We start from the raw sequence: 12,023 nt of genomic DNA, 5'->3' as shown, positions 1-12,023 counted from the left end.
CCAGAAACTAAATTCTTCCTAATTCTAGGAGTGTGCAGCACATCCTTCAATATGAGAGTCTTCCCGGAGGTGAATTTCAGCTCCACATCTCCGGTTCCAGCAACTTCAGTGGTGTGAGAATCTCCCAACAGCACCTTCTGATCTTCAGCAGCAGTGTATGTCTTGAACATAGCACGTTCATAACAGACATGGCGAGATGCACCAGTGTCTATCCACCAACCATCAGATCCACCCACCATGTTGATTTCAGTTATCATTGCAGTATACGGCTGCTCCTCATTTGTTGTCAAGTGAGCCTGAGCTTGAGCCGGTCGAGTGGATGGGTTTCTACACTTTCGTGCCATATGACCTGGTTGTCCGCAATTGTAGCAATTAAACGGTTGAGCAGGGTCATTCTTTGATGGTTGAGCTCTTGGGACCTTTTGTGGGTTCCCATTCTTATTCCGATTGGAATTCTTATTTGCAGGACGGTTCTGATTCTTAAATTGTTTGCCAGCAGGCTTCAGAACAGCACCCACAGATTTCTTTTTAGTGTTGCTGTTCGAGACAGCAAACACCTCTTCATTCAGTTCTTGTTTTCTTGCCTCTTCTTCAATACGAAGTCGAGTAATCAGACTTTCAAGAGAAAACTCCTTAGTCTTATGCCTAAGGGCATTCTTGAAGTCCTTCCAAGCAGGGGGCAGTTTATCAATTATCACAGCAATCTGAAACTGCTCAGGTAATTGAATTCCTTCAACAAAAATCTCATGAGCTATATTCTGAAGCTCCTGAGATTGTTCTTCGACAGATTTCTCGTCGTTCATCTTATAGTTTAGGTACCGGCTCACAGCAAATTTCTTTGAGCCAGCCTCTTCAGTGTTATATTTATTCTGAAGAGCATCCCAAACATCCTTAGCTGTCTTATGAATCAGATGCAGATCATATAGATGATCCGCAAGACAGTTCAATATGTAATTCTTGCACATGTAATCCTCTTCTTTCCAGAGGAGTATATCCTTTTCAGCCTGTTTCACCTTTTCAGCATGTTCGGCAGTAAGCCTTTCCAACTCAGCATTTGCTGCAGATATAGAAGCATCTGTAGCCACTGCTGTCTTACCGTTACTAGTTGTTTCCATAGGAACCGACATCGATGGTATCACGGGTATGTTATCCTTCAAGACGTGGGCAACCTTTTTCGTAGTTAGAAAAAACATCATCTTTGTTTGCCAACGCTTGAAGTTACTACCGTGAAACTTAAACGGTTTGTTGAAATCGACAGCTGTTCCAGATACAGTAATTTCGTTGTTGGTATTCATGGTGTCCGAAACGTCTTAAAAATGTTGTTTTTCGATTTAAAAATTATACCGAACGAAATTACTGGGTGAGTCACGACCAGGTCGCTTTCTTTAAGACGTTTCGCGGCACTACCCTAGTTTGTGCAAGGTAGACTATCAACCACGCCGTCTCCAGGATAAAACAGCCCAGATCACTGTTACGAGTATATACTGCACAGTATATAGTCGCTCGAGAATTACACCTCAAAGTATGGTTCAATCGTATGATCGAAGCCACTAGATACGGTACGCAGCCGCTCTATTCGAAACCGATGGGACAGAAAGGAGTAGAAGAAGAAGAAGGATTTAAAATCGAAGGGAGAAGAGAGAAAATCGCACAGGAAGCATCAACTGTGAGATTTTGGTGTGAAGAATGAGTGGGGGGAGCTCTCCTTTTATAGGCAGAGTTCGCGAGAATTACTTGGGGATTAAGTTTGCTTAATCCTTAAGCAAACGCGTTTTACGCGTGACTTGGGGATTAAGTTACTTAATCCTTAAGCAATGCAAACGCGTTTTCTTTAATTGGAAATATCCGGAAGTTTCTGGATACTGGTTTGGATCGTTACGCGAGCGCTTTCGTATAATGAAAAATTAATTTAACATTTTCAAGTGACAAAAAAATATATATCAATTTTCCAACCCACGACCCAAGCCCGGCCGGTCGGACGGACGGCGTCGCGCGTGTGATATATGTATTTTGTAAGCGTTCACCCGTTCACAAAAATGGGTACCCCAAGGGCACACCCTTGGAGGTCACCCCACCCTTATATAAACACTTACTAGTTGGGGTGACTCTCCAATGTGGGACATTTTTAAGTCACATACCCACACACTAGTTTCTCATAGTGTTTTCTTTCTTTCCAATTTTTTTCACTAGACTTTAACTAGTGTTCCAACAAAACCTAGTAGGATAAAACCTCATGAAGGAGAAGAGTGCAATTCAATAACACAACTAACAACAAAACCAAACTCAAAATAAAGCAACTAACCATCATCTAAATTTGTAACATTCTAAAGAAGTCTTCTTGATACACCTTGACAGTAATATAGTTTGAATTTCAACATTTAATTCAGATGAGGAGAAGGAAGAGCTGGAACATAGTTGTCCTTATAGAGAGGTGGGTGGAAATTTCCATCCCATAAGGTAGGAGGAGGAGATGGAATGATGTCCCTGTAAAGAAGAGGGTTCAAATCTCCATTCAATGAAGTAATATTAAAGTTGCTTTTTTTTTTGTCTTTTTTGATGTAGCACTTTGGTGAAGGAAATGCTTTTGGGCGTGGCTAGCAACTTGACTTGGAATTTTTGTACGAACATGTTCTGAAATCAATTTCCCATTCCTCTTCTTATAAATCTCGAGCCCCTCTACAAATAACCTATATAAATAATACTTAGAGCAAGTCAATTTTATTAGGGGAAATATGTGTAAACAAAATATTTAATCTAACTAAAAAATGAAATAAAAAAAATGACTTTTTTCCTAATTTGATTACGAGGCTCCAAATCAAAACTTGAATCGGTGAAAATAAACACTGTACTATATTTGTTAGTCAACAATACTTCCTCAATCTTATCATCAATACTTTTTCATCTATTACCTGATCAAATGAGAATTCTTCGTAAATTTATTTTATATCATGGTGAAGAAAAAAAAAAAAACATCGAAAACCCAACATATAATTTGTTAGTGTCAAGATACATTAACATTTTTTTTTATTTCTTCAAGTTTGTTATAACTTTCTTTTTAATCCAATTTAAGGAATTAGGTATAGTAACACAAAAATTATCAACCGAGAAAGTAATGATGCAGGGAAATTAAAATCTATAATGAATATTTCAATAGAAAAATGGAATGAAAGTTTTCCTAACAAAAGAATAAACGTTTAACAAAAAAATAATGCCCCTTTCATAATAAAAAGTAATATGTTCTTGCCTTTTGGAATAAAATACTTACAGCTCCATCTTTTTATGGAATTCTCATCATGCATTAAGACTCATTCATATGAGAAAGAAAGAAAAAAAGTTAAGATAAAAATTAAAATGTAAGTTAATTAATTTCTAAATAATTACATTTACATGTGTTCTTCTTCACTCAAATGTTTCACTCCACTTTATTAGTCTTATTCTTAATTGGAGGAGCTTTATTCTCATCGGTTGAAGCATTGGCTTTTGAACTAAAATCATCTGAGTCAGTTGAAAAATCGATAAGATCTTGCTAAATGAGTGCTAAGTCATGCAACAATGCCTCACAGTGTTCTTTTACTTCGGTTGACGATCGATCACAAACAAGAGACAGATTTTCCCATCGACCTTCTAGTACCTCCTCAGGCTATTTTAAGGCTTTGTTTACGTTTGGAAGGGAGGGGAGGTGTTTGAAAAAAAAGGAAGGAGAAAGTGGAAGAAATAGATGACATTGACAGGGGAAGATTGTGGGGGGTTAAAGCTTTGTTCCAACAGGTAACATTCCAACATCTTTGATTTGATGCTTCTCAACGACTCTTTTATATGTAAACTCTTAGAAGTCTTTCAATTGTGATTGAGCATTTGGTAGTCTCTTCCTTGTGTGCTTGAGCATTTGAAGTCTCTTGGTTTTGTCCTTTAGTAATTGCAATCAGTTGTGGTTATGGTGAAAATCCCTTGGAAGTGCAAGGGGACTGAATTAATCCTGGATTATAACTAGTATAATTGTTCTCTCTCTCTCTCTCTCTCTCTCTCTCTCTCTCTCTCTCTCTCTCTCTCTCTCTCTCTCTCTCTCTCTCTCTCTGTGTGTGTTTGATTTTATATGTTGCACTCAGACTCTGACTTGTGAAACACTTTCAAAAAGTTTGAAAAAGCCAATACAATTCAACCCTTATTTGTGTTTTTCTCATCGTCGAAGTACTCTCATTGATAAAGAAACCAATACAGATATTCTAAGGTGCATATGACTCTAATTCATATCAAATTAAACTCGAGTTGAGTTTTGAGCTTAACAAATTCTTATCGACTCAAGTCAAGATGAGCCAAGTTCGATTTGGTTCGAATAATTTCCAGCCCTAAGATAAGGAAACTGTAATGCTTATTATTTCCCGCCCTAAGATACAATGTGTTGTATTTGTAAATAAAACAAGTTATATATTGTAAAATATATATATATATATATATATATATATATATATATATATATATATATATATATATATGTAAAAAGAGGTTTATCATACATCTAAAATTTATGACCTCTCATTCATATTAGTATATGAATTAATATGTATATGAGACATGAGATTTGAGCCTTTTTAGCAAGTGGTCAAAGTTTTGATTTCCGTGCATGACAAAAATCAGTTCAAAAGATATATAAAAATCACTTTGTGTACCTACATATTTCTCGAAAGAGATTAACTACTGTTAAAGAAGGAGGTGAAAACTTTATAATTGTAACATGGGTTTTTTAACGGGACTTGTAATTCTTTTTAGGGGACTTGTAACATGAGTTAAAAAATTGTGCATACATGTATAAAATAAAGTGGAAGATGCAAAGAATAATTTCTTAGAAGCATCCCACATGATCTATACGGTGCCTATGTAGTAATTATTTGGAATTATCAATTGAACTTATATAATGTATCATTTAGAATTATCAATTCAACCTATATAATGGGGAAAAGAATATAAAGAGGGTCCTTCGTTAAGGAGGGTCACAGTTGTGGGGCCCATAGTCCCCATTCTTAAAAGTATAAACGATAGAACCACCCACTTCTTCTCCTTCCTTCCTTTCTCTTATCTTATTCTTCATTTTTTTTTTTTTTTTAATTTCTAATTTTTCTATTTGACAATTCTCCCACTCCACCCTGGCATCCTCGTCCGTACTCTGTCTTTTTCCATTTCCACTTGCTACCTACCCAACCGGTCACCCTTCTCACACGTGCTTCCACTCCTAAAGCACCTTCACACGTGCCACCCTCAACCATACAATTTAACTAGAATAACACCCGTTTGTGGTGGTGCAAGTGCAACAAATAAAAAGCCAGATAGAAACCAACCAAGAACATATCTTAGTGAGAGAAAGAAAGTGCATTAGGTGCTTTTTATTGAGATGATAGAGTTTATAAATTTATAAAAACATTGATTTTTCTTGCTTTTTAGTTTCATAAACTAGATGGGCTCTTAATGTTTTTTTTTTTTTTTTACTATCATTATTTTCTCCGAAATCTAAACCCAAATTTAGATCCTTCTATAGTATGTGATTTTTCATTTTTTTCCTTCTCCAAAGTCTATTGTTATTTATGAGCTAAATATTGTGACATAGATTCATAAGAACATAAATATAGTCTCTTGCAAATATGAGGATCCGAAAAGCTTACTCTACTCTCTCAGATCTCAACATGATCAACCGGTCACCGGTGGTGGTGCAACTCAACGATGCTACAACTACATCACCAAAACTTTCTTGCACTCATGACTTGGCTACTGCACTGTTATCTCTCTCGGATCATCCTCAGCCGTCTGATCAACTACTCCCACCGATCGGGAAACCAGCCAACGGCTGTGATGATTTCTTAAGCCAGCACAAGAAGCAAGAAATTTTGGTTAGTGAAAAAACATTATTATTTCATTCTTGAATAATTTTTTAATTTTTTTTTTAGGACATTTCTTTTGTAAATTAGTGCACTTTTGTCCAACCTTTTACAAAGTGTTAGATTGGTGTAATTATTTTATTTCACATTCATAAAGGGGTAATATTTTTGAAAGACACAAAGGGGTAATATTCTTAACCAACCATATTAATTTTAGTGGATCCTATGTATGTTTCTTTTTTGTGCGTGCGTGTGATTTGCAGGTAGAAGATGGGAGAGGGCATGTCAAGGAAGGGGGACAAAAGGGTAATGATACCAGGTAAAACCAAAGAAAGACACATGAAATTATTATTCCTCCATGAATATCTCATAGTAAAAAAAAGGTGAAAACATGGAGACCCATAACTTGATTTAACCGGCATGAAAAAACATATAGTTAAATTATTTTTTTATGAAATTATAAGGAGCACTAAGAGCTAAAAAGAAATACAACACTGTTAGTGAAATAGTGTTGAAAGTGTTTTAATTATTATACCCTCTTATCTAAACCGATCGTTTTTTTCTCAAAACTAGCTACCTACCAATTTGCCCTTTAGCTGCACAAGCAGGTAGATCGAGTGGAACCAAATGCTGGTCCCCCATTTACATCACATCTTTTTTTTCATAATATTACATTCTTTTTCTATCCTTTTCTTTTTTACCTTGAAGTGTATGGTGTAATTGTGTGATATATATATTTGTGGATGTGTCTTTTTTGTTAGTAGGAATGGAAGCATCTTGAGTGCACAAACTTCAACTGAGGTTTTCTCTCCTTCAAGGCCTTCTAGTCATAAACAAGGTAAGTTATTAATGTGTTATATTTATTGGAAGTATAATGCATGAATGCATAAATATATATATATATATATATATATATATATATATATATATATATATATATGTTGAGTGAGTATGTTATCTAGAGTACTATTGTCATTTATATAGATTGGAGATGGAACGACGGAGAGAAAGCTTTTCCTCTAAAGAAACGAAGAGGAAGCTTTGCGACGAATAGCAACAACGATAACAATAATAATACGAAGAAGAAGTTGAAGACAAATACAAAAAAGAAGTGTTATGATAGTAATGAATGGGATGAAGAGGAAGATCATAAAGAAGAAGAGGTAGTGGTCGTTAGAGAAACAAAACAAAAGAAGGTAAGAAGTGCATTTTCTCAAATTCTCATTTTTTTTTTTTTTTTGTATATACATTCTTGAAATCAAGATTATATATTAATCCTTATATGATGTTTATAAAATCAAAATAAAAAAGAAGGTAAGAGGTGGTGCACTTATGGAAGGTTCGCGGTGCAGTCGTGTTAATGGAAGAGGATGGAGGTGTTGTCAACCAACACTAGTCGGTTATTCTCTATGTGAGCATCATTTAGGGAAAGGAAGGTTGAGAAGCATGACAAGTGTAAGAAATAGGTCTATTGTGGCTGAAACAAGTTCTATTGAAAAGCCAATATCTCAAACTGAACCTCCATCTCTTGAAAAGCTAACCAAGTTTGATGGTGAAGACAATGATGAGAAGAAGCCGATGATTATCGCGAAGAAGAGGATGAAGATTGGAATGGTGAAAGCGCGATCGATGAGTAGTTTGTTGGGACAAACAATCAGTGATCTCGTGGTAGCTGAGAATAACAAGTAAGAGTACTAATCGCAAAATACTAGGGATGAAGAAATTGTTAATATTTCATGTACTTCAGATTGTGAGAGAGATCTAATAGTAATAGTTGACCTTATACGTGAGTGCAAGTTCAACTTCTTAATAATTTACTTGCATGTGTGTAATTTGTATGTTATCGTTCTTTGTTCATATTTTGTGAAGTTTTGATTTGTGTTGTAATTTCTTGCGGGTAGATTATTATTAAATTTAAGATATTGGACTAAGAATGCGTTGTTTGATTTTGGTTTAGAATGCAGTATTTAAACAGCCACTTGATTAGTTATAAGTTATATATCAATTCGTAGTTTATACTTTAAGTTGACTCGATCGTGATAACGGTGTCTTCTTTGACTAACAAAGAATATGCACTCTACAACACGTGATATACATTGTAATCAACAACATAATTTGGCAAAATAAACAATCCTTAATTTTTTGCTTTATTTTGAGAATAGTCAACTCTTGTAGTTTACAACAAAAAAGACAGTCAACTCTTGTATGCACACATGGTCTCGACGATTGAGTACAGTTTCGTCATATTATAGTAGTAACAAAGTATCGATAATGAGTATAAAAAAATAGTTTGTCTTATGGAACTAGTTCATATGGAGGAATGATAATGTTGATTGGGTAAGCTTCCCATCTATGGGGATGAGTGGTGGGTGGTTTATTAACATTGCGGGATAGTGGGAAGGGGAAATTAGTTTCATCTTTTAATGGTTGTGGTTACCTTGGGGTGTACCTTGCTTGAGCGGGGAAACAAAGAAAAAGTGTGTGATCCTAAATGTGTATGCGCGGTGTGATATTTTGGCAAAGAAAAAAGGTTGTGGGTTGATATTTTGGCGGCAAAACGGAGGGTGTTAGAAGACATGTGGTGTTGTGTAGGGGACTTTAATTCGGTGAGAGCGAAGAAGGACATAAAGGGTGGGGTGGTGGTCGGTGATAGAGCGGTGGTGAAAGAAGATATGCGGCTTTTTAATTTATTTGTTCAAATGCTTGGGTTAGTTAACCTTTTGTTATTGGGTCAGAAAAATTTCTTGGGTCCAACCAAATGGGGTTGTATGAGTCAATTAGATGCGGGTATTGGTCTCTTCTTCTAGGGCGGTATTAAGTCATGAGCCCTTTCGAGAGACATGTTAGATCTTTGTATCTTAATTCTTAGGTATACAGAATACGATCGGGTCCTTAACAATTTAGATTTGGACTGTTAATATATCCCTATGAAGGTGAGAAAAACACAAGAAGGGAGGTTGAATTGTGTTTTGAAATTTTCTTCGTTTCTCCTAAACTGAACACACTGATCAGAAGCAAAGTGAAACAACTTCTGAAGTGATAATCAGAATCTAAATGCAGCGGATAAAAACAGAGAGAGAGAGAAGAAGAAAGACACAAAGCAATTATACAGGTTCCTTCAACAAACCGGAAGTAGCCCTGTCCCCCTTGCACTTCCAAGGAGAGTTCACTAAAATGTAATATCTGATTACAAATGTTCAAGCACACAACAAGAGACTTCCTTTGTTCAAGCACACTTTGCAAGAGTCTTCCTATGCTCAAGAACACAATCAAGAGACTTCTATGCTCAAGCACAACTGCAAGATACTTCTAATCAAACAAGATTACAAAGAAAAATGTTTGAGGTTGAACACTTGATATACAATCAGAGGTGCTCACAATACAAATCAGATACAGACTCTTAAGACTTTAGAATTTTTAAGATATGAACTTGAGAAACAGAAATTCTAAGTGAACTTTGGATGTAGAATGATTTCAACAGAGTTTTGACGCTTTCAAATTGTTGTAGAGTCTTGTTCATTCTTCAAGTATTCACTCCTATTTATAGAGGTGTGAAATGAACGTTGTAAGTGCCAGCACATCCAAAAAGAGTCGTTGTTGAAGCTTGATCTTTCACCAATGATTCTTTGCCTGATTTAGTGATTGTCCTATGAAGGATCAATTTCAAATCCATTCCAGTTAAGAGGGAACATTTCTGCAGGCTTGGTTGTATCTTCAGAGCTGTTATCTTGTCTTGTAGTGGAGACACAAAAACAGAGTAGTGGAGAAGGTGGTTGTACAGATCGTACAAAGTACAATGTCAACGCTCTTGTTCCTTTTGCAAGCAAATGCCTTCAAATACTTTTGAAATGACCGTTGCAACGTTCCACTAGTCTTCTGCCATCTTTAGACGAGTTTCAATCCATGAAACAACTCTTGAATCCTTGAATTCTACAAATTCAGTTGATCTTCAGCTTCTGGTGAAAACAGCTTCTGATAAGGCAGCTTCTGATGAGGCAGCTTCTGATGACGTTGCACTTCAGAACCTATAGTCTTCAGAAGCACTAGTCTTCAGGAGCACTTTGCCTTCAGGAGCTTCTAAGCTTCAATCTTGTTGATTCCTTTGCTCTTTATTTGCTCATTCAGAACCTTTGTATGATGTAAAGTTTTAACTATGGTCCTGTACACTTGAACAAATATTAGCAATTCCAATTGTCAATTTTTAATACCTTGTTATCATCAAAACTCTAAAGGTTTATTGTTAAACACATTTTGTTCCAACACCCTAAGGACCTAAGAACCTTCCAAAAAGACATTTAGACCCTCCCAAAGGTCTTAGCGCCCTCCAAAAGGGCTTTAAGGCCCAAGGCGCGCCCTCCCTAGGGGGCCGCCTTGACCAGCTTCTAGAAGCCTCTAGACCTCGGCCTAAGTACCTAAAATACCCTTGTTACTTATAGCTTAAGTACCTACAAATCAAGCCCATGAAGGGCTATAAATACAACCCTTGAGAGCCTTCTTAAGGCATGACCAATAGAATACTAAATCCTAATTACGATTATTGTACTTTTGCAAGTACAGTTGGCGCCGTCTGTGGGGAGAGGTAAAACTAACCTGGACCACGTTTCTGAATCACAAATCGTGATTTGGAAACCCTAAGCTTAAAACTCTGAATCGTAGCCTCTGAGTACGATTTGGAATCCCTAAACAACCACAAAAACCCAAAATCGCATCTCTCACCGTGATTTAGGAATCCAAATCGCTCATCGCCATGGCTACTCTTGAGGAAGTCGAAACGATGAGAACCCATATCGCTCAATTAGTGGCGTAGAACGAAGCACTGCAGACGTCGATGGAAACCATCCAGCAACAACAACATCAGGAGAAGAAGGACTCTCATTATGGCGACCTAGACGAATCAGAACCCCAGCCATTATCAACAGAGATTTGGAACGCGCCCGTTCCCGATGTTTTCAAATTGCCATCTCTGTCTTCCTTCGATGGCAAGGGCGATCCAATGGAGCAAATCACTTCTTTCAACACCCGCATGGCCGTGATCATGGCCCCCGATTCTCTCAAGTGCAAGTTACTAGCAGGAACTTTGAGTGACGATGTAACAACCCAAACTGCTTTCAGGATTGCCGACTGACCCCACAAACCAACACGAGTCTTTTCAGCATGTTTTGTCCTCACTCACAAGCTCACCGGGAAACTTCCCAGTAGGTCACCCATCCCAAAATTGCTCCAAGTCAAGCACGCTTAACTATGGAGTTCATATGGAATGAGCTACCGAAAAGAAGATGCATCTTGTTGATATAGGTAGTACCAAACAATTCTTATAAGCCTTCCTTCAACCATGCAGTCCCATACCTGCACCGCCTTAGCATCCCTCTCATTCCGATGTGATTCAGTTTTGCCTAGAAGCATGCCAGGAGCCGGACCACTCCCCGCCCTCATCAGCCTCGAGCGTTACATGCCCACCAAGCGGAGGTGTTACAGACGCCGGCCTTCAATATTACATGAATCAACCCAGTTTTTATGTGATTAGTTATCGAGACAAGTTAGGGAAGCTTATCCACCAATTCTCAGCAAGTCGCCATCGTAAAGTTTCAAGCACCAACCTTTTCAACGTCCTCCAGGAACTAAATGAATCTCTGAGAAGCTACCTCGTTCGCTATAATGACGCCACAATCAAAGTAGTTCACCCCTACCAGGAACTGTTTGTAGGCGCCTTCCAGAACGGGTTGTGAGTGGGATAACTCAATGAATCTTTAGCCCAAAAACCAGCAGACTTCATGGAGGAAATCATGTCAAGAGCTGAATGTTACATCAAAGATGAGGAAAGTAATGCAGAAAAGAAAGCCAGGGATGCCAAAGAACGAGATAGCACCAGAGGAGATAAAAGAAACTATTACCCACTGCCAACAAGAGACAGAGGCACCTTCAAGAGACAAGAAAGAAGGACCTACAATCTGGACAACATCACACCACTAAACACAAGACCTGAACGAATATACAAGGAATTTTACCAGTTCAAACTCATCCCTGATCCCCCCTGAGCCTCGGAGTGATCATATGGGTAATGACTCGGAGGTATGGTGCAAGTACCACCGAATTCGATGCCATACAACTGACAACTGCTGGCAGCTTTAGAAAGAAATTGAGATACTTATACAGGAA

The 12,023-nt window shown here is 37.5% G+C and overlaps 1 protein-coding gene across 4 annotated transcripts; it reads left to right on the top strand.

The window, feature by feature from the left end:
- Positions 1–5,298: 5,298 nt before the first annotated feature.
- On the top strand, positions 5,299–7,798 carry LOC146955244 (uncharacterized). 4 transcript variants are annotated; one of them, XM_085720818.1, is made up of 5 exons: positions 5,299–5,879; positions 6,131–6,186; positions 6,632–6,705; positions 6,852–7,063; positions 7,182–7,798. In XM_085720818.1, exons 1-5 carry the CDS (start codon positions 5,634–5,636, stop codon positions 7,554–7,556), a joined length of 963 nt encoding a protein of 320 aa, XP_085576944.1. In that variant the 5' UTR covers positions 5,299–5,633; the 3' UTR covers positions 7,557–7,798. The 4 variants fall into 4 exon arrangements, with proteins under 4 accessions (XP_085576944.1, XP_085576934.1, XP_085576938.1 ...); XM_085720808.1 differs by having other exon boundaries at positions 7,179–7,798; XM_085720812.1 differs by having other exon boundaries at positions 6,629–6,705.
- Positions 7,799–12,023: the final 4,225 nt, after the last annotated feature.

Source organism: Medicago sativa, chromosome 1, assembly GCF_051527215.1.
Source record: "Medicago sativa cultivar Bolivia chromosome 1, Bolivia_mono, whole genome shotgun sequence".
Lineage (NCBI taxonomy): Eukaryota > Viridiplantae > Streptophyta > Magnoliopsida > Fabales > Fabaceae > Medicago > Medicago sativa.
This window is presented reverse-complemented; position numbering and strand designations above follow the sequence as displayed.

Excerpts from the sequence above, each read along its gene's own strand:
- LOC146955244 (XM_085720802.1), top strand. The coding sequence starts at position 5,634 with ATGAGGATCCGAAAAGCTTACTCTACTCTCTCAGATCTCAACATGATC. Across the intron at positions 5,880-6,130 it reads ACAAGAAGCAAGAAATTTTG|GTAGAAGATGGGAGAGGGCA; the intron begins GTTAGTGAAAAA and ends TGTGATTTGCAG. Across the intron at positions 6,187-6,628 it reads CAAAAGGGTAATGATACCAG|TAGGAATGGAAGCATCTTGA; the intron begins GTAAAACCAAAG and ends CTTTTTTGTTAG.